The sequence below is a fragment of the Myiozetetes cayanensis genome, unplaced genomic scaffold (assembly GCF_022539395.1).
Source record: "Myiozetetes cayanensis isolate MyiCay16 unplaced genomic scaffold, myiCay2020 scf6-25, whole genome shotgun sequence".
Classification (NCBI taxonomy): Eukaryota; Metazoa; Chordata; class Aves; order Passeriformes; family Tyrannidae; genus Myiozetetes; species Myiozetetes cayanensis.
Window position 1 is genome coordinate 56,688,327 of NW_026087853.1, and position 23,062 is coordinate 56,711,388.

General features: G+C 40.2%; 1 protein-coding gene across 1 annotated transcript; it reads left to right on the top strand.

The window, feature by feature from the left end:
- Positions 1 to 1,318, top strand: FANCF (FA complementation group F). The gene has a single exon (XM_050336996.1). It carries the CDS (start codon positions 10 to 12, stop codon positions 1,033 to 1,035), a length of 1,026 nt encoding a protein of 341 aa, XP_050192953.1. The 5' UTR covers positions 1 to 9; the 3' UTR covers positions 1,036 to 1,318.
- Positions 1,319 to 23,062: the final 21,744 nt, after the last annotated feature.

The window sequence follows — 23,062 nt, forward strand, 5'->3', positions numbered from 1 at the left end:
GGCCGGGCCATGGCGGCCGTGCTGGGCCGGGTGGCGGAGCTGCCCGCGCTGCTCGCCCTGTGCCGCTCGCCCTTGGTGCGGCGCTGGGACCCCGCGGCGCCGGGCAGGGCCCTCGAGTGGGGCCGCTACTTCCAGCACCTCCACGGCCGCTGCCGTGCGCGGCCGCGGCTCCGGGAGGCCCTCGGGCGGCGGCTGCGCCGGGCCCAGCCGCGCCCGCCCGCGCTCGGCTTCTCCGCCCTGGGCCGCTGCCCGGAGCTGCTGGGGCTGGCGCTGCTGGAGAACCGCGCTCTGCCGCCCGCCGCCTGCCGCCGCCTGCTCCGCTGCCTGCTGCTGCCGCCGCCGCCCGGGGCCGGCCCCGAGCCCCCCGGGCTGGCGCTGCTCGCCCGCCGCAAGGCCGCGGCCCGCCTGCTGGAGCCGCCGCGCCGCCCCGGGGACAGCGAGCCGCGGGTGCGGGCGGAGGCGCAGCTGCTGCTGGGCCGGCTGCGGGAGGAGGAGGAGGAGCAGGAGGAGGAGCAGGAGCGGGCGCGGTGGCTGTGCGGGGTCCTGGAGCGGCTCCCCCCGCCCCGCGCCCTCGCCGTGGTGGCGGCGGCGCTGGCCCTGCTCGGGGCCGGAGATGGGCAGCGGGATGGGAGCGGCCCGGATGGAGATGGATGCGGGGCCGGGCTGCTGCTTTCCTGGCTGCTGGGGGACCTGGAGCGGTTCTCTGCCTTCTGCCTTTGCCTCCCGGGTTCCCTTCTCGCTTCCCTAGCTGGTCACTATCCCCAGTTGAGCAGAGCTTATTTGGACCTCCTAAGCGGCTGGGGAAGCCACTTGCACTACGACCCCTTGCAGGGGCGGTGGGTTAAAAGTTGCCTTGAGAAAGCTGAATTGTCCTGGGAGGAGCTGAGGGAGCGCTTCAGCTGCCTCTGTCGGGGATCTGCACTGCTCAGGGAACAGACCCAAGCCGCTCTGAAACTCCTGAAGACACGAGATGGAGACTTCGAAGTCCGTGGCCTAAGTGTGTGGACTGACTTGCTGATGGAAGTAGAGGAATGAAGTAGGGTCCTAATGCGTGAACACGAAAGCAACATGAAAACATACAGAGTCAAGCAAATCTGGTTAACCCTATTTGGTATGAGAGGCAACACAACTATTACCTCACTTTGAAAACCAGCATGTGACTTCTGATCACACTGATTCTGAGTGCATCTCAAGTCTTTCAGGGAGGCCTGATGCTTGTAGTTGCATTGTCATGTTTGGTCACCACGGGAAACACCGCCCTTCTCAGTACTTGCTGGTTAATTGCCTAATAAAATGAAGAAAATAATTTCTGTTTCGAGTGTGGAGTAGTTTTCTGTTTAGGAAATGTTGTGGCTCAGATATGGTCATGGTAGGCATTTCTCTAAATGTTGGAGACTGACCGAAAGCTGAAAGGGAGGGTGGAGTTTCAAATGTGAAACCCCCAGATTCAGGGGTCATTTAGTAGTGGTTGCCTTCTTTGGGCTGTCTGCTCTGGTGGCCTCTCTCATGCTTTTATAGCTCCTGCACATGACAGCCCCTGAGTCTAAGTGAAGAAAGTGAGAGGAAGCCAACTGGAAAGCTTCTTGAAAAGTTCTAAAATTAGAGGGTTTTATTAGTTGCTGTGTTATTTGACAATATGCAAGTATTTCCTAAGAAAATGGCAGTAAAATGTAGGGTGTTCTGTATGGTTTTCTTCCCTTTCCCGTAGTCTGTTAAATGACTCATTATTTTGTGAAGCAGAAAACTGAGTGAACAACAGACTTTTGTATTATATGTGTATATAATATGTATTTTGTGTATGTAATGTTTATATGTGTCTAAAACATTGTCTATAAATAAAATGTATAATGTATATTATTATACTATATCTTATGTATAGTATAATATTTCCTCTCCTTTGTTATTTACTTTGTATCAGTTTCTGTGAAGAAAACTTGGAACAGGGTAGTTTGTGTCTTTTCACTGTCATTTGAAAGGAGTATTGTAATGCAGAGGTAACTTATTCATGTACATTTAGTTCTCTAAGGTAGTATTACCAAAAGTGAGCAGTGTAAAGAAAGAATAGTTAAGGAAGATGAGGAAAATGTGTGGAACTGCTGCAGAAAGAGGTATTCATTAATCTTTTGTGTGGAGGACCTGTCAGAGTTCCCGTAGCTCACAATCTTACAGTTTCAAGATCAATTTGAGACACCTCTTTCTTCTGTTGCAAAAGCCTCTTAGGAAGGGTTAAAAGGTTCTTCACTTCTGCTTATAAGCATAAGAAAAGAAAACAAAATACTAAAATATATTAACTGGATTGAAGCTAATTAGAGTAATTGTCTGAATTATGACATGAAATGGCAGACGTTTCTGTGTGACAGAACGAGAATGGGAAGGATCTCATTTTGAAAAGGTTCTCATTTTGAAATGGAAACAATTAATGCAAGGGCACGAGTATTGTTTATCTGAAAAGAAATTAGGCTTATTTGAACTTGTGTGGAAGTAAAGACACACACATAAGTTCTTATTCTCCACCTAAAAAAGAAGAGATACTTAAGGGTAGCACACTTTATATATTTAGAAGGACATGCCACTAACCTATAAAAAATGTCTGTTTTCTTTGGATTCCTTGCTATGTCATGTCAGACAATGAAGTTATGGAGATCTGTGGATGAACATATTCTAAAAGCTACAGCTGTGGCAGTCGTTTAGCTCTGCCTTAGCCCCTTCTAGAACTTGTGGTCAGTCTTAAAAGACACCAGTGTGTCAGAGGACCTCCAGGCTGAGTCAGTATTTCTGTGGTATCGAAAAGAATATCGAATCTGTCTGAAAACCTGTCTGAAATCTGTCGGTGCTTAAAACCGCTTCGAAGTGTCAAGCACGAAGTTTGAATTTATGTTGTCTAGCCACAGTTCCCTGTGTTATGTAGTTTTGGCACTTGGTGTGGAAACTCTGCACTTGAGCTCGCTCTTAACTCTTTTAACAGGCATAAGGTTGTTGTGGGGTTTTTTTGTCTGTTAGAATAGTTTTTGGTATCAGAGGTTCCTGAGGAATGATATAGCCAAAGATACTAGTCAAAGTCGTTCCCTCCTCCCCAGAGGGGTGATTATCAAATATTGCAGTGACCTTGCAAATGTTAGAGTAACAAACCAAACCTAGTCAGTGCTCCTTCTTCTGCATGGAGATCTAATGGGAAAAGCTGGGTAGAAGCTGCTTGCAATCCCTCTCTTAGTGAGGGATAATCTATCTCAACTATTAAAGCTTGCTATTCCCAGGTACCTGAGTCTCTGGGACAAATTTCAGTGAGAGTTAAGGTCTGGTTTTGCTTGTCAGGGTAGATGTTTTCTAATTATACTCAGAGTGTTCACTGTGAATTAAGTCTCTTAGCAGCTTTTAGCTTTTCTAGAATAAATCAGATGCTCGTAGGGAGTTTCTTGCTGTATTTCAAGTCTTGCTTTTTAAAAAGCCTTCTGTTACAAAATTCAGTTCACGAAGACAGATGTGTCATTACACCTTTTATTTGCTAAGTGCAGCTACAGGATCTACTGCAATAGCCACGAAGTGTGAATAAGAATGTAAAGAAATAATAATGGGATGGGCAGGCAAGGGACAGGCCAGTATAGACCATATATACTTGATTTCCAATTCTGTCCTCCTTATAGGAAACCTGGGTAGTTAAAGGTAGTTTAACCTCAGTGAGACAAAAGCACCTGGTTATAGCGATTTCACAGAAGTGTTCAAATACATTATAAAGAGGTGCCAGATCCCTGATTACCAAATTCCAAAATCCATATGGCATTTATTGACCAAATGTGCCGGACCACATCCCCTATTATTTCAGCATGCTTGTTGAATTCACCAGGTAGCTGTGTGAATGAAAATTAAATTCTTTCTTTTTTTTTTTTTTTTTGGAACTCCGTTTTTAATAAAAGTGTAAACAGGAAAGGAAAAGGTGTGATGTCTGTAACCTCCTCCCTCTCCCTGAGCTGCTGGATTTTACGGCTCGTATTTGCACGCCTGAGGTTTGCAGCCCAAATTTGCAAACTCTTGACAATCTCAACTGTCAAGCAAGACATTGTAAATGACATACCCCCTTCATTCTGTCTATGTATTTATTTATTTTGGTTTTTACTAACAAAGAGAAACAGATCTCTGCTATTTATTAAATGATGATTGAGGAAACTCCCATATTTGTGTTTCAGAAGATTGGTAAGGATTGTGGAGCGCATCAAGAGGACGCCCAGGTAATAGCTAAGACAGACACATTTTGCTACTATTGATGTTTGATTTTTTTGTTTTCTTCAAGTGAGAGACAACAATTTACCTCTTGTTAAATGAAAGTGTAACTCCATGAGTGACATACTAAGAGATGCCTGGATACTAAGTTGCCTTTTATCTTATTTTTTTTTCTTATGAAGCATTTGGTACCTTGTAATAACCCTACTGAGCAGAATCCAGAAGAAAGCAAATTATATGTTCTAGTAGTCTGCAGTATGTAGGCAGGTACTAGAATAAAGATAAATGGTGTAGAATAAATCACTCATTTAGGGAAAAAAATATTAGCAGATTGGCTCATACATTCAGATGAATATATGAGCCTTATGGTGACTGAAAGAACATGTGTTTCACAATGTCCAATCGAAATGTCAAGTCCAACAATGCATTGACATGATTTTGGTTTTTTGTACACTGAGTTTCTTTCCCCACCCCCTCCCAAATAGGTGAATAATATTCTAATGTTCTAGTTCTTCAGTGACAGTGAAGCGTGATTTTTTTGTTGTGTGTAAGAGAATATTTTTTATTTCGCGAAGGCAGACAAAATATTTTGATCACGTGGCAGTAACATTTCCAGATCCTTTTTAACTAGAAAGCTAAGGTCAAAGTTGCGTGGCTAATTTTAGCTCTGCTTTTTCTGGGGGAAAAAAAAAAAGGAAAAAAAGGAAGATTTAAAGCTGAAATCTACTCCTTGTGAACAGTTTGGGTGAATGACCCATTGCAGCAAAGGCCCCATGTCATCACCATTCAGATCACAGCAAAGAGCAGTAGCAGGGGCATCATAAACTTGAGGAGCTTGTTTGGTTTGATGGGCAGAGTTACAGAAAAAAAGAAATAAAATGGAAGTGGGAAATGGTGAGAAGAAAAGGGAGAAAGCTGCTCCCTGTTGAAGACCCTTGAGAATGGGTAGTTTGCTGCTGCTGGGGACAGCATCGGTGCTGGGAATGTTGTGATATAAAAAAAAATAATCCGAGTTTTGATGATGGCTGCTCTTCTGAAGTGCTCAGCCTCTGTGTGCCCAAATGACCACACTGATCAATGGTTTAACAAACAGGCAAGAGTATTAAGGCAGTGAATGAGAATCATAGCTGTGTGTGCAGGGTAGGAAACTGCTTGTTTAAATAGGGGATGGTCCCGCTGAGGTGACACCAAAAGAACAGCATCATATCTGCCCTGGTGCAAAACAGATTTGAATAACCACAAGTATGGTCTGGAAAGGTATCTTTTCATCAGGTAATAATCAATATAAATCCTTCTCACAAACTGTTTGCTCTCAGTATTGTGTCTGTCTCGTGAGGAATTGAATGTTCTTTTGACCAAACACATCATTCTTTGTTAATCAATTATGTACCTGTACTGAATTTCAGATTAAGAGAAGATAGACAACCTGGAAACAATTACATTTGTTCTCCCCTACCTATGTACTTTTTTTTAAAAAAGGCTCAGGGAAAAAAAAAAAAAACAAGCTCTGTAACAATGAACTAGACAAGAGACAAACACATAGCTGAGGTGCATTCTCTTTGTTCATTTTTCAGAGGTGGCTTACAAAGATGTTAAGCTGGTAAAAGTAGGTACTTCTTCCACATTGAACTCATTCATGTGCCAACACCCCTTTAATTCCTTGTGTGCGAGTGCCTTGAAGTTACTGATAATATTTTACATATTTAACAATGTGCTAGTAGATTTTCATTGCATCAATCCTTTCACAACTAGAGGTCTTCATCCCTAAATCTTTAGAGTGGTTGGGATTTTTGTTTACAGCTAGTGTTTTGATTCATCTCAGACACCACAGAGGGTGGCAGCAGAGCCTCTCTGCACAGATATGCTTGGACTTCTGGTCCAAGGGGAGAATCCGAGCTCGTGGATCATTCCTAGAGGCACAAGAGATGCAAGTTGTGAACACCCACTGTTGTGCCACTCACTCAGAAGTTTCCAATTGAAAAATCCCATTGAAAGGCTGTTTTGTCCTCGCAATTCTAATTTTACCAGTTCTTTAATGTAATGTAGGATCAGGTAATGTAAACTGTATCCCCCTAACTGTCTCTATCCACAGACCCATTTTATTAATAATATTAGGTATGCAGCTCTTAAATTCCTTTTCCATTACATGGTAAATTCCATGGTATTATGTGATCAATTTACCGTAACACTTAACTAGTACATTTTACCAGAAATGATAGCAGTATGCACTGAACAGAAAATACAGCAATCAAGTTCTGTATTTTGTCTTGAACTGCACCTTCCTATTGTATTTCTCCCTTTGGGAAAATAAGTCCAGGATGAATGCTCAGACCTGGGCTATTCATAGTGTGTAGCTCACAAGGAGATTAATCCCAGCATTTGATAAAGCGTTATTTAGGTTTTTGGCAATCGTCATGGGTTTTAAATCCCACCACAAAGATTCAGTTTGAATGTTTTCCTAAGGATAATTTCTGGGAACATGGGAAGTCAGCAATGGAAGAAAGTTATTATGTGCTTTCTATTATATATAATAAATATTACACCCATAAAAATAGCCAACAATGCAAGACTAATTGTTATGTGATCCAATTATCTGTTAAATGCATAGATAAATACTGGTTTTTAATGCTGAAAAACAGGGAAACATTATGTGCATTTATTTGTTTTGGTGTCATAGGAGGAGATAATGAATCCTCTTCGAAGACCAGGAGGCTGAAATGTGAATGCAACCCCTATTTCCAATACCTATAGGCAGTGAGGTCATTAATATTTTCTTATTAATGTAAATGAGCTAGGTAAGAACAATTGATTTCTTCTAGGAATTAATTGGACATGATCAATCCCTAAAGCAAGTGTGACAACAAGGTCATCCATCAGCTGCTTAATGTTGCAATAGCCTAGGCTTGCCCTTTCAGCTGGAGAAGAGGCTTTTAAATCATTATGCTGTTGACAAAACATTTTGTGTCCTGTTGTCTCTCATGGCCTCATCATTCTTAATGCTGAGGTGAAAGTTGCTGAGTTCAGGTATTTTCTAATTTGCCTTGTGCAAGCTTTAGTTTCTTCTACTGGGTAAAAATATAAAGTCTGTATATATATATGAAACCAAGAGTTTTGGCAGCTACGCAGGGATCTTTAGGTATTGGAAATGATAAGCAAGCAAATGTCATAATTTATTTTCTGTTTAGTTCTTTGTTTAGTTCTTTTACTCAATCTTGAGTAAGATGATATTTTTTGTTTGATTATACCTGTGAAATAATCTGACCCACCATTTGTTTATTTACTTCACATTAGTTTGAGCACTGAATTAATCTCAAATTTGCCAAAGTATTTTGCTTTTTTTTTTTTTTTTTTTTGTGTTTAGAGGTTTCTTTCCCCCAAATACAATGAAAGAAGCACCTTCCCTTTTATTCCTCAGAAATGTGCATAAAAAAGAGATGATATGCAGCAAGGGAACACCAGGATGACCATAGTGCACAAAATAAACTCTATAATGTGAAACTAGAATTTCTTATCACTTCTGAAGTAGTCAAGTAATTACTTTCTCCTATTTTTAAATGAGCCAAAATCCAGTGAGGAGACAAAAACCCCCACACTTTTAAATGGTGTGCCAAACTGTCATTTAACCCAAAAAGCAGAGGTAAGACCCAGCAGCAGGAACTGAAAGCTTGAAAAGCTTGAAAAAAAAAATCAGTTTCTCTAATGGTAAGACTATCAAGGTAATGCAATAATTTATCAACACCTTTTGTGATTTTCATTGCTTGCTTGCCATCCTTTGGTGTGCTCCTAAAAAGTGCTTTTTTATTTCAAGGAGAAGTTTCTTGGCTAAAAGCAGGACCAAGCATAGGGCCTGGCAGGGAAAAAGTAAGGAGGAGAAAGAAAGGGCTTTGCCACCATGAAATTCTGCATCTTGCTGTTCTCACAGCTCGTGATCCTGATCTTCTGTGAGCAGAGAGAGAGCGTGGAAAGCGCGAGCAGAGTGCTCATGGTGACAAAAACTGCAGCTGTAACGTCGTGATGCAATCATTGTTTGAGACTGTTGGAGTCCATCCAGGAGAAGTGAGAAAAGTTTTATCTGGATCAGGCTTAATACTGTGTTAATCACTTTTGAAAGTCATTGGATTTGTGGCACTGGCTGTAATTGGGCAAGAAAGGGCATGAATTTTGGTGTGAAATGCAACGGACAATACTGCCACCAAAGCTGAACTTATTTTTGGAAGGCCATACAAATGTGTAGGGCCATCCATTCCTATGAAAGAAATTTATAGTGTAAAAAAAAAGTAACTGTTTCTTTTAAGCAACTGAGGATTGATTCCTAAGGTGTTAACTCCAGTGACATAAAATTCTCATCTTCGCACCTTCTGTATATGTCAAGTTTTCTAAGATTTTCTCTTTGTCCTGTGACTTTCTACATATTTCACCATTTTTATGCCTTTTCAATCCGAGAAGGGGGGAAATGACATAAATAATCCCTGTCTGTGTTCAGTAATGTCAAAAATCTGTTGCTGAGGCTGCCAGTTCAAGACTGCTGGAAACGTGAAATGAATTGCAGGGGACTAAGAGGAACAATTTACAGAAGGTGTGTTATCCAAACATGGGCACACGCACACTCCACTGGTCACTGGACATCTGGTTGAATCTGGAATTACTACAGCAACTCCCAGGTAATGGTGAGCATGCACTCACCACTAATTACAGTAGGAAAACACTGCACCCTGTGCACGGCACTGACAAATTGCTCCCGGTGGTATCTAAGCTATTTCGCTGTTGTCATTACAGCCTCTAGCAAAGCCAGGATATTTGAAGAGGGTGGTGTCTGCAACCTATTAAAGATATTATATCCCTATTTATAGTCCAGTTCCACGAATAGAAAATTCCACCAGAAAATGTTTAGTATAGAAATTTTGGAATATGGAGCTTTTAAAGGCAGTTGTGTTTAGTTTATGGGCCAGGTATTTAGAAAAAAAAGCAATTAAAGCCACCTTGCTCGTTAACCTTTCAGTTCCTCATAGAGCACTTTAAGCACAAGAAAGTGATTGCACTTTGATTTGTTCTGCTTCAGTGAACTGGCCCTCTTCTCTGGCTAAGTGTGCATTGTATTAGAGTGCAGTCTCTAAACACTTGCATGTGGTTTTGTTTCACCACAATTTAACTGATATGCTGATCTAAACTCTTTGAGCCCGTGGAATCCAAGTGCCTTTTGCCATGTAGTTTGTTCAGGCGTTTTTACACTTACTTTGCAAAGCTGCGATACCAGAAATACTCTGCATGGTTATTGCTGGTTTGCAGTGACTGAGGAGACTCAACAAATTATAAGCAATGTCAAATCGAGGCAGTGATTTGCAGAATGCATAGTTTGACTTTTGCACTAGAAACTGGAAGAAATGACAGTGTGAGTATTATTTACCTATCACTGAGTACATTGAACACAAGTCAACAAAAATCTTTCTCCCTTTAGAAGACATCTGAGGTGGGCTAAAAAAAAACCAACCTGCATCCCACGCAGCTGGTGTGAGAAATGGGTTGTCTGAACCAGAAGTCATTATTTTAAAACAATGTATGGGTTAGCAAAAGAGAAGTCTTTAAAAGAATTCAGGTTCTCAGAAACTAATTAGAATGAGTGTGTGTTGGTAGAGATGGTGCTCTTATGTTAATCCCTTCATTTTCTTCCAACAGCAATTAGGAAATAATAGATACAAAACACACATAATAGGTAAAAGGAAGATTTTTTTTTTTTTTTACTGTCTTCTAGTTACAGAAAAATAACCCATGTGCTGGATGAAGTTTTTCCTCCTTCAACCTTTCATGAAGGCATATCAAAATAAACCTAAAATGCAGAGCTTCTTAAAATGCAAAGGTTTTTCATCATCTTGGCAGCCTGTGACGTGCAATCATAACACACCTGATGAATCCTTGTCACCACAAAGCCTTCAGGCCCAGTGGCATTTTGCTCTTTATGCTGAAGATCACAACTTCAGTGTTTGCACGTGTGCATGAGGTGAAAAGTTCAGCTACTGATCAAGGTTCAGAAGTAACCTGTTGGAAAAAAAGGTTGGAAGAGACCTTTTGTTTTAATTTCTGTTTGTATTTAGCTTCATATTTTTTTAGTGTGAATTGTCACCACAAAGGTGGGAAATGTTGATTCTTTTAGTCTCCCTCTTTGAGCCTGTTGCATTCACACGGCATGACTAAAATGGTTTGGTCCAACTGAAGCTGAGAGAGGAGGGTTCATGATGATATAATGGTAAAAGTAGGAATTGCCATGCTGTCTGTATTGGTTTTAGTATTTTTAAACCACTGCCCAAACATGTTTTTGGGTAGTGAAATTCTTGATTTAAATGTGAAATACACTCGCTTTAAGGTTATCATCATACAAATACTTGTATCTCTTAATTGAGTTAAGTTGTAAAGAAAGTAAATAAGGGTGGTGTCATTCTGTTGAGTGAAGTACAGAGAAATGAAGTTGTGCAGAGTGATAACAGGGAGATTGTGGCGGTTGGCCACTTGATGCAGGTACTTATATTCCTGGGTCTCACTGCAAATCTGTCCCTGCTTGTTTAGGAGACTAAGATGTTTTGAATGTTCCCCAGCCACGTTCAAAGGCAACTTTTAAGAAAAAACACATTTGGTGTTAGCAGCAAAATAGTCCATCATGTGCCCTGTTGCAGACTTCATCCAGGTGACTTTCTTATTCCTTTGGCACTTCTGTGGTAAAAGCAATTAAGTTCATATGAAGCAAATGGAAAATGGTGGCTTTCCCAGCACAATGAAACGCTGAAATCTGAATGAATGATGAAGCCCTTAGAATTAGTGGCACATTACTGTAGTGAACTGAGAGACTGACCTGCCCTGGAGGAACAAGGGAAAAGCAATAACGTTCGTGTCCCATCTGTCAGGAAGGTGCAGGAGACATTTCTTGTTACATAATGGCTGTCCCATTCACTGAAATATTGTGGGGATTAGAAAATACCTTGCATAATTTATGTACACCATCCCTGTTCTGGAGCCGTGCATTACCCTTCCCACAGACAGATTACACTGACATTCTGGGCCCTGTGCTTGGTTTCTGCGGGTAACATAATACTTTCAAATTATATCTGCTGCGAGCCAATAAAATTAGTATGGGGTACTTATGCAATAGCCTCATAACAGCTAAACTAACAAAGGTTTTTAAAATACTTCTCTCCTAATTTTTCATGGGGCAGCCATTGGGTTTTATTTTTTTTTTTCTCCTTAGCTTTTCTGATGAAAGGCAGTGTTAGAAACCAGCTCTGTTACTGGCCAACATGCCAGTGTTCTCAGGCATATGTGGACTTTAATTCTTCTGTCTCTTCTTCTCAAACATGAATTTCTGTGACTCAAGGACTGAATTCTCAGCTAGTACAGAATTCCCACAAGAGCTATGACAATATATATACCCGCTTAAAATCAGGCTTCTTGAGAGAGAAAACAGATGATAATTTTAAATATATTTTCTGAGATGGCATTTTACTGTTCCCCCAGTTTTCATTTCTGTGTGGATATTTTTCCAGATACCTTCACTGGGTCATTTCCAAAACAGTTACTGAATGATTTCTTTCCATTAGGGCTTTATTTTTATTTTTTTTTTTTGGGGGGGGGGAGGTGTTTCCTCTTTCGAGAATACCCCACCGGTACAAAACTGCTGGCACTCTGACTTTTTGGCACTACATCACTGAGACCTACAAATGTACCCAAGACTCTGTGACAGGACAGGAGGATTGATTGTTTTGTTGCTGTCATATTGGGACTGCCTGCCCCTGAGCCAAGGCACAGCAGGGAAGGAGGCCAGCAGTGCACAGCTTGTTCATCCACCTGGGAACAGGCAGTGGGTGCTGAGCTGTGTCAGCCCAGGGGCTGTTCTAATTCTGTTTTACACCTTCAGAGCAGTGGAACTGCCTGGGACACAAAGCATGGGACTAATATCTGTTCAAGACTTTCAGGATTGACACTTGCTAAAATTTGTTTTACATTTTAAAATTTGATTTCTGACCGTTGTTGTATTACACCAACTGAAAGAGGTGTAACCTTATGAAAGTGAAATCTTCCTGCTTTTACTGCTGTTTTAAACTTGCATCAGAATTTAATAGCACTAGGTGCGTTTGCTGATAAACTTTCTCAATTAAGCTTTCCCTCACACCTAAACAAACACACCCCGTGTGGAGTTCTTAAGTAATTGGAATCTGAAACTTTTCCAGGCTGTAAAATCAGTAGGTGGTTAGTGTCAGCAACAGCATGGGGGTACATGGGAAGCTGGGAGGAGACACCTCCAGGACAGGTGACCCCAGCTGACCAAAGGGATATTCTGGACCATCTGACATCGTGCTCAGTATATAAAGCTGGGGGGAAGAGAGAGGGAGACTTTTGGAGTGATGGAGTTTGTCTTCCCAAGTAACAGTTGTGTGTGATGGGTCCCTGCTCTCCTGGAGAGGGCTGAACACCTGCCTGCCCGTGGGAAGCTGTGAATTAACTCCTTGTTCTGCTGTGCTTGTGTGTGCTGTTTTGCTTTCCCCATTACACTTTACCTCAACTCATGAGTTTTCCAGCTTTTCCCCTTCTGATTCTCTCCCTGATCCTTCTGGTGGTGCTTGGCTGGGATTGAACCATGACACCCATTATAAGTATTTTTAGCATGAAGAATTTTTGGTGACAGAGATCTAAGGAGAATAAACCTGTAGAAATAGAATGCCATTTCGCTCCTGCACTTGAAAATCCCCATGGAAACCTAGTGGTCTTTTAATTGATTTTTGTGCCTTGATTTCTTGAGTGTTCCTTCACAAAAATGGCTTCAGGTTTTTTCTTTCTGTTTGACTGCTGCCTGCTTGTGTGCTGCCCTGAATGCTTTGTAAGTCAGCAGGTGGGGGTCACCAGTTCCTCTTGTGCTGAAGATCTCTATTAATAGGAAATATGTAATAATATCTGTTCTGAAATTGACACTTGTAAAATATCTGGTGCTTCAGAGAAAAGAAATATTAATCATGAACTGTGTTTCTTCTGCTGTGACTGGTGTAGACCAGTATGGAAAGGAATTAATAGTTCCAAGTCTGCCCCCCCACCATCCTGCCCAGTAACAGCAAACAACTGCTTTAATTACATTTCCTGTATTTTGTTATTGTGTGTCAGGAAACAATAATATGTGGACCTAAATTAAAAGTGAAATCCTGACGCTGTTGAGTGCCAGTAAGGTATCTGTTGACTGCCCTGACCTGCAGAGTGGACTAAAACTTTGCAGTTGAAGGCAATGTAGGAGGATACTGAGGTAGCAGAGCTGCAGCAGATCCTTGAGCCAGAGCTTCTGGCCCACTAGTCAGCCCCCTGGAACACAGGTATGGTGGATTCACAAGCAGCAAAATCGCTGAGGGTTTGTACCATAGTTATTTCAGGCGACTAAGCCAACATACCTACAGCTAAGGAATCAAAAATTTACTAGGTGGTTCATGTTATGGTTATTACCAGCTACCACAGAAATCTTTAGGGCATTTCATTATTATTTTAGTATTCATTATTTCAGTGATAAATGAAAATTGAGCTCTGTTAAATATTGTTTGTTTTATTTCCTTGGGGTCTTTACCAGGAACAGTAATTTTGTCTCTCCCCTCCTCCTACCTCCTTCTTCTGCAAATTCATCATTCTATGATGAATTCAAACATTCAAGCCCATTAATTAAAATATTTCCTTTTCTGCTTACTTTAACCTGACACACAGAGTTGATTAACATTTGCCTGAGTACATTTTGGGAGATTGATAGTTCAGCTTTGCTAAGTTATAGCTTTTATAAGGATCTTACCTGAAATTATTTCAGTGGCAAGGGCTTGTTCCTGAGGTATCATAAGAAATTAATTAAAAACTGTGCTAGGTAGCCACTCTTTGTAATGTAACAAGAGGAAAAAAAATATTTCCAAGCTTTGCTGTCATGAGTAAGAGATGAAGAAGTATAAAGCTGGGTAGTAGTGGGGTGCTCTGCAGAAGAGATATGGCAGTTTACTGCAGTAGTTTTAAAACCCACTGCTTTGCTGAGGTGCCCACATGAGCACAGGAGCTCTTTGCGAGTGTGGATGCCCGGAAATGCTGTTTATCTTTAAAGGTGTGTACCTGGAAGGTTTGCACCTTTCTTTTTGAAGCAGCAACGTGAGCGTCCCCGCAGCTCTTTGAACTCCCGAAGATGCATCGCCTGATTTCGAGGGTTTAGTTTCTTTAAAAAGAAACTGCTTTCCCTGGCTTGTGGAAAACAAAGAGGTATTTCAGCAGTGGTTCAGAGGAAGAAGGGCCAAGGCATTTGGAATGCTGTTGGTAACATGAGAATCCCTCGAGCAGAGTGGAGGGACCGTGCAGTCGGTGCCTCATATTCCCACTTGCCCACAGGGATATGCAATTTTAAATGCACTTTTTATTAAACTCATAATATTTTCCTTATTAATTCTATAACATTTCAAAGAATATTTTTGCACGTATCTACGTGGAGAAGTGAAGTATATATAATTTTAATATTACCTTTTTATTAAGCATTCAAGACTTGAAAAATGTTTTTCAGATCCAAGACTGGAGAGAACATTTAACTGTTAGACGTGCAAATGTAATGAAATTGCTTTTTGAAACAAAGTTGACAAAAACTCAGGAGCAACCAGGTTTTTTTATGTACAAGCTGAAGCTCATTAAGCTTTTTGTAGCTGCTGTCACAGGTAATCTGCCTGCTGGAATGGCAGCTTGTACTGAGCAGGGATTGAGTGCCCTCAGTGCTGTGCTCTTGGTGCTGCTTTGGGGAAGCTGTTTTGCTGTGCTGGAAGAGCAACATCTTTGCTGTGCTTTTGAGGATGCCAGCCTGCCTGTTGGTGATCTTCAGAAATGGTCTCTGCACTTTTTCATAATTTTATGGTGTTCCTTGAGCCAATTCCTGAGCAAAGTGAGAACCAGTTTGGAGTGGCTAATTCCTCTTACTCAGACCAGAGGAATCTTATGCATTTTTGAGCCATCTGTGTTTGCTTTTCATGTTCTAAAAGATCTCTAAATGCACATTTTTGGTTTTTTTTTTTTGGTTGTTCCCTCCCCCAGTAATTCACCACAGGTTTGTTAAGTGCTGGATCATTATGGATTCTCTTCTTGTGCATTGTGCCCACTGAGTTGTGGGACTTGTGGGTAGTATTCACTGTTATTTATTTCAGGTTCAAATTTTCTCTCCTCAATTCTGATTGCAGCTTATGGCTTCCTCCTGTTATTGGCAGATTTGCAAGGGTTTTTGTTGGTTGGGAATTTTTTTTTCTTCTTGATTTTTTCTTTCCACATTATTTCCTTTCTATCCGGGTGCCATAATGTAATGAGCCTTTAGGGTACTCCTGCAGTGTTTTCTCTGTTTGCTTTATGGGCAGCCTTGATGAGAAGGCTCTGGCAATTTGCAGCTGTTTTAAACAGGATTGAGATCAGAATTTTGGAGGGCTTCAGAAGGGTCTGTCCTGCCGGGACACAAACCACTGTGAGATGGCTGGATAACTTCCAGGCTCATATGCAGTAGAGAAGGGTCCATGAAAACATTATAAACAAAGACCTAATGAGCACTGAACTTTATATGCTTTCAGTGTTGTTAATAAAATGCACATTGTCACAAAGAGATGTGCTGTGCAGATGCAGCTTGCTCTTGCTTCAGTGCAGATTAATTAGGCTTAGCAGGATTTTAGGTCTCTCCTACAAACCCAGTATGGACAAACCATATATTACAGATGTAGGAAGAGGTTTTTCACCTGTTAAAAAACACCCCCTGCTGCAACACACACAGCTAGGCTAGAGCAGTATTAGCTAATGATCTGGCCCAGCAAAGGCTTAAGGTAGTATCTTTCTTTTCCATTGAAGGGTAAAAAGTAATGTGTAATTTTTGTGGTTTTTTTTTTTTTTTCTGAGCTGGTTTTAGTGAGTGGTGAACTAATTCTGTAACTCTGAGTACTCAATGAAGTAAGGAATAAAACAGAAGCTCATTGCACAATGACCATGCAAAAGAAATCACGGGCCCCTTGTTTGCACAAGTAACGCTGCTCATAAGAACAAATCTTCCTCTGTGTAAAAGGTAAGAATGAAATATATTTTACATTAAGATCTTCAGCTGACACTGTTAACTGGGACAGATTGAAAGAACTTTTTTTTTTTTTTTTTTGCAGTTTTTCTTACAGTATCAAAAATCCTATTGAGAACAAAGACAGGCTACCAGTTTAAGGCAGCATGTGAATTTTCAGTTCAGTTATTTCAGTATAATTAAAGGTATGTACAACCTCTTTTCAGATACTTTTTTTCTCCCTTAACTTTTTTCCTAATTTTTTTTCAAATTCATGTCGATTATTTTAGAAGACATTTTAATTAATATAAAGCTACTTTTACTTTATAATCAAAATATTAATTTGGGGTAGCCACACTGGTATGATCTTAGCAGTTTAGTTGTACTTCTATAAAAGTACCACTACGAAAATCTCCTCTATGGACAAGCATTTAGACACATTAACAGTAATATTTCTCTTTCAGTTGTTCTGTTCTAATAAAGTTTAACAGGATCAAAATGTTGAAAATGGTTAAATGGTTAAAAATGGTTAAAACCAAAGTTGACTGGCAATTTTAAACTGTTCAGCCTGCCACATTTAGCCAAACACTACAGCTCAGTGATGCTAACCTGCCTTTTAATAGGATGCTAGAATCAAGTCATGGTAACCTGATAGAGCTAACACAGTCATGAAAGATAATTTTTTTACATATCAATACATGCCAATAGGTTGCTGTGCCACAATATTTGAAGATGCTTTGGCATATTGTTTATTTACTTCTGTTTGGCTGAGGTACAGCTCATCTTTGTAGGACACTTTCAAACACAGCTCAGCCTGTTGGGTTTTACCTCGATGCAGACATTGCTCCAAAGTCTCTCTCCCATCTTCCCTTCCAAAACATCTCTTTGGTGAGAGAAACTCCGTGCTAGGACCACTCACATCAGATGTGTAGGGCCAACATGGGAGTCCTTCAGCTGGCAGGCACTGAGATTTTTAATGAACACCAGAAAAGGGAGGACTCTGTCCTGTGAAGGGCAATTTTTAAGAAATGGAATTGAGCTCAGTATCTGTTGGAAATAAACCCCTAGGTATCCTGAGGGAAGAATAACACTGGACAAGCCACCTACACTACTTGTACCAGAGTAACATGAATGAAGGGGGAAGAAAAAAGATGGGCCACAAGCACCTGTGTAGTTATCCTACCAGAGGTTCAACTCCGCGGAAAGCTCTCAACACTTTTCAGCAGAAACACAAGCTGCATTCAGCTAAAACATTTTACCAGACCAACCAGACACTGTTAGCCTCTTTGGAAAGTCGTTTTTATGTGTTGATAATTGCAGGCATCCATAACAAGGAAATGTGGTTCACTTGTGTCTTTATCTTGCACATCTCGGGGACCGCTGGGCAGATAAATTTGGGGTTCCAAACTGTGCCACAGCAGGAAATGCATTTTTAGCACTGGGATATGTTACTGTCTGTATATGTGTTTTGTTTTCTTTTTTACTAGGCTATGATTGGTGTTACAATTGACAAACAACTGTGGGAAAAGCTTTCTGGAGTGACTGATGTGCTTTGGGTACCTCAGGATTTGAAAGGGGCGTAAACTGATTTTACATCATTGAAAACTCAGATTTTGCTCTGAGTCTCTGGCCTTTAGGTGCTGCATGATACACCTTTCCCTATTTCACGAGAATTGCCAAATTGAAAATCTGTGTAGTATTTATTCTGTAGTAGTTTGGCACCTGGAAGTGAAAAATGAAAGGACTTGCTGAGCTAAATCACTGGAAGCTGGGGGGGTGTTACTGGAGCACATCATATTGTAGCACTCTCTGTCAAGCCTGATCATCTTGCATTTTTACCTGCTGTGGATTTCTCCATTTCCAGGAATTCATCATTTATCTTTCTAACTCTGGCTTTTGGGCCATTTTTTAAAGAGTAGAAAAAAACCAAAGCTTATAATAATTTATGTCAGAAATCACATATCACGCAAGTAGGCTATTAGAAATAAATAGTAAGGTGTACTGTGGATAGTATTCAGTGTAATTCAGATTTCAGCACCCTTTTTTACTGATTTATAATATGAAATAATTTGCTGAAGTATCAGACATTCAGTATGTATCTATCTGGCATAAATGTGTCCCATTCACAATTCAATTCCTAGGAATTAAATTAGAAACCAGCATGACAGTGCATGTCAGAGGTTCTTTGTGTAGGTTACTGTAATGTTTGTTTTACTTCTTTTCTGAAGTCTGAGGGCCAAACTGAAGCCTGATGTGAGTCAATAAATTTTAAACAAAAGGAACATTTCAACCTACTTTTTGAGGTTTGTTTGAATAAAATCATAAACAAAACTAATTTCCAGAACAAAATTGTCTTAAATGCTTTTTAATGCTTTTAGATGTCACTGCGCAGCATTTTTTCAATTTTAAGTCTTTTCAAAAGAGGTGAATAATCTCTTTTATCTCTGAGATATCGGACATTGCACTTGTTCCTTTTGCCACTGAGCTAGGACACAGTCTCTGAGGGATGTTTGCCTGGCATCTCTGCACTTAGGCTGCAGCTTTACAAAATAACTGCTCATAACTTCTCATCTCTCAGCTGCATTATAAATACTTTAAGGTTCCCAGCTGCAGTGTGCTTTTACAAACACCGTAAAATTACGAGCTTGCTGGCATGCAGCTGGGTGAATGCAGTTCCCAATGCTTTATACTCAAGGAAAATATCTGAATAACATCAGGATTCTTTACTTGTTGGAGCAATTTCTGTTAGGAAAGCAGGGCTTGCAGATATATGGGGTTTTTTCCCCCACATTTGCCACCATATTTTTCCTTTCATAGCTGGTGATCTGAGAGCTGTGAAATTATCTTGTGTCATCATCTACTCTGCCTTGTACCGAGCAAATATATCAAGTGTGTAACCCTTGGTGTGGGGTCAGAGCAAGAGATGGTGAAGGAACAAGAAAATGGTAGCTGTAGGCTTGTTTATAGCACGGAGTGCTTCCCAGTTTTTGTTCACTGAAACTTTTGGGCTGTTAGGGGGTATGCCAAGAACAAATCCTGTTTCTCTCCTTCCTGGATGGCCTAGTGGAGTTTTCAGTGGTGACACCCCGACAGGGGAATACACAGTCTTGCTTCTAGAAGGTCTGTGCACACCAAGATCGTGGCTTCTTGGGCAGTGCTTATGCAGTCAGAAAAGCCAAACTGCCTTAAGGATGGATACCTTGAAAGCAGCTGTGAGTTGTCCTTGTATAGCTGAAATCAATAGCAATTGCGTGTATCCCTCCCTTGGAGTTGCCTGCTGGCATGTTTCTGCATCAGAGAATATTTAGAATCTTAATCTTTCACAGATTTCTTCATCTTTTGCAGATTTAAGGTCCCCTATAATTTAGTACTTAGTTCGAATATCAAATGACAATTTTTTTTTAGTACATCTACATCCTAAAATATGGTGTGTTATTTTTGAACTTCATTGTCTACCTGACTTGGTTTTTGTTAATTTTAATGACCAGCTCCTTGGGGCAGAAGAGCTGTTCTAAAGTTTCACAGTATTGAGTGCAATGATAGAGATTAAGTATGTGGAACTGTGATGAACTGCATCCTCTTTGGCACGAAGTCAAGAGTGTTCAGTTTCTGGTTTAACAGTTCATGAACCGGCTTTTGTTTTGACTAATGATGTATTCTTGCCTTTCAGACATCTGGGAGACTCAAGATATCTGCTAACAAACTGCACTTCCCCGTCTCCCTCAAGCGGCATTCCTTCACATAATGTTCATCTCTGGGTTTAGCACCCCTTCAGAACTCCTGATATCGATAATACATCATTTGTGGAGCTACAGAAATGAATTGTGGGCAACACAGATACGAAAAACCTTCCAGCAGCCAGTCAGTCATCTGACGTGGGCAGAATTTGATTTAGTTTTTACTGCTTTGTGCTCATTTTCCTGCAGAAATCTGAGGACAGACCAGCATCACTTTTGGCTAACTGCAAACAGCTTTTTTTTCTCTTCTGGCTTCATCACCAGGCACATCTCCCTTCTTATTCACCTGCTGGCTAAGAACAATGCAAATAGGCAGGTCTCATCATGGGGTTTATTTTCTTTTTGGAAGCAAAATTAAGGAAACCCAATTTTTATTTTTGTTTAATCTTATTTGACTGAGGTACCTCTCATCTTTATAGGACACTTTGAAATACAGCCCAGCCTATTGGGTTTTACCTTGAGTAGACATCAGTCCAAATTCTGTCTCCTATCTTGCCTTGCCAAAACATCTTTGGTGAGGGAAACTCTCTGCTAGTTTCACTCAAATCAGGTGTAGAACCAAAAATATTCATTCCTATTTAGCCTTTTGTTTTTAGTTTTAAGGTTAAAGAAATGTTTTTGTTTATTTGTAAAAAATCAGTTAGAGTTGCTCTGTGTACATACCCGTAATTTATAACTAAATGTAGCAATTTTTGATGCATTCATTGATTTATGGGTTCACTAATAGATGTAATGATTTTTCCATGAATAGTTTAATGATAAATAGTATCATTTCTTATATTCATAAGATTATTTTATTAGCTTGTAGTAAACAGGAAAGAATGATGGTTCATGCTTGTAGCATAATAATCCTTAAAACTAATATAATCATGTTAGGTCTGCCATCAGTCAGGCATACATATGACAAGCATTTATGCAGTAAATAATCAAAATTTTTACTACTCTTGGCACAGGTACTTGGAAAATACATTCAGTATTCTGACTTTTCCCCTCACTTTCCATGGTGTTTTCTCTACAAACATTCTGCCAAATGTAGAGAAAATTCCACTCACCACTTGTTTGATTCTCCTCCTGTGCTGGAATCTGTTCCACACCTGTACATTTTTTTTTGCTCGTGCTGTGCCCTCATAGGCTGGGGGCAATTTATTAACTGTGATTGTTCAGAGAGGTTTCATACAGACAGCTCTTTCTTGGTGTGGGATTTTGTGGCTGTGTGGCAAAAAAATAACTTTGTGTGGCAAGCATGTCCAGTGCCCAGCAGAGCTGCTGAGCTAAGGTTTGCATAAGCATGGATGGTTGTGACAGCCCTTTTTCTGAAAGGGTTTGAGTTATGTACTTAAAACTGGGGTTTAAATATGGGTGAAGTTTGGTTTTTCTGCTGTTGTAGAAACTAGCTTGCTATTGCTTTGTAGCACAGCAGTTAATGTCTGTTGGTCTGGTAATTTCTTAACCTGGAAAATGTTGGGAATATGTTCTGTGTTCCCTAAAGAGCTGGGGATCCAGATTCATTGATTACAACATGCTTTGGAATCCCTCAGTGTTACAAAGCTACAGTTAATTGATGAAACAATCCTCTTTGCTAGAATATTTGGGGAAAGAGTGGGTTTGGGTTCAGTATGAATTCATAGTACGAAAATGCACTAAACCCCACATTCTTGCATTTGTATTTATAGTTTCTGAACTTATTGGTTAAAATCTGTTTAGCACAAAAAATTTCCTATTTTCAGTATTACTGTTCTGGTTCATCTCATGTGTTGGTTAAACTGAAGGCATCATTTATTCTTTCACAATAGAAAAATTGTGCAGGTGACTAAAAATTCAACAATTCAACTTTTTCAGGGGAAAGAATAGCAAGTTTATATTAAGAATGGAACCGTAGGTCATAACTTCTGCTTGATCCAGGAAAAGGGTTGGGTATGTCTGAAGTGACTCATGTACTTCTTCAGTAAAGGAAAACTGAAGCTACAGTTTTGGATCAGGATTCTCAACCTCTTGAATTTTTTAGTACAACATATAATTGAGTTGATAAAAAAAGATGATGTTCAAACTCGGGTTGAATCTGTGTTTTTTCACTCTGAGACTCATAACCTACTCCTCTGATAAATAGGCCATTTTGAGGCAATATAAGGTATCTAATACAGTTACCAGATAAATTGCTTAATACTTTGTCATAGACCTCATACTTGAAGTGAACAGACCTAAATGATCTTTTAATACAGATTTATATTCCAGGAGGTAGAGAACAGAACTCATGTCATTTCAGGTCTTTTCCACTGAGAACTGTCTGAGACAGCACACACTCATGCTGCCTCTGGTTTTGAAAGGAAACAAATAATGCAGAAACCCAGGAGGTAAAAAAGGTTTATCATCCCTGAGTTGTTTATCTGGAATTCCTATTCCAGCAGACCCTTCAATATTGTTAAATTCTTCAGTGGGAATTTCTGGAGCCTCCAAAATAATAGGGTAGTGAAGCACCTTCTTAAAAAACCCTTTATTTCCCAGCCTTTTCCACTGTTGCAGTGCAGAACCAACAGATCTTTACATTTTACCAAAAAAAGACCCAAGCAGTAAAAAGAATTTGATAATCCTTAACATTTGGAAGAGAAAAGGAGGAAAAATAAAGTGTACTGCAAAAGCTCCATTTGTAACTTCAGGAGTTCAGTAATCAGAGTGGAGACATTTAAATAACAGGATAAATAAATCTGTTACAGTATTACACAAGAAAAAATAGATAATTGCAATGCCTTTAATAGCTGAAATTCTTCTCTAAATGCCTGGGATGTAGAAAAACAGATAAAATACCAGGCTCATCTCTTTGTTATCATAATTTTAATGTCTTTAGAGGCAGGATAAAATCTCTCTTGTTAGAAGGAAGATGATGGGATCACACAGAAATGGGAGTCCACGTGAGCCAAAATTCTTGCTTGAAGTTCCTGTATTAAAGCATTAAACTGTTTGCAGAGTTTGTGTCATGCTTCCTCTTACTTGCCAAGTCATTTCATCAGCTTTTGGGGTGCAAGCCTGGCCCAGCTTTCATCCCATTTCTTCCTGCTCTTTC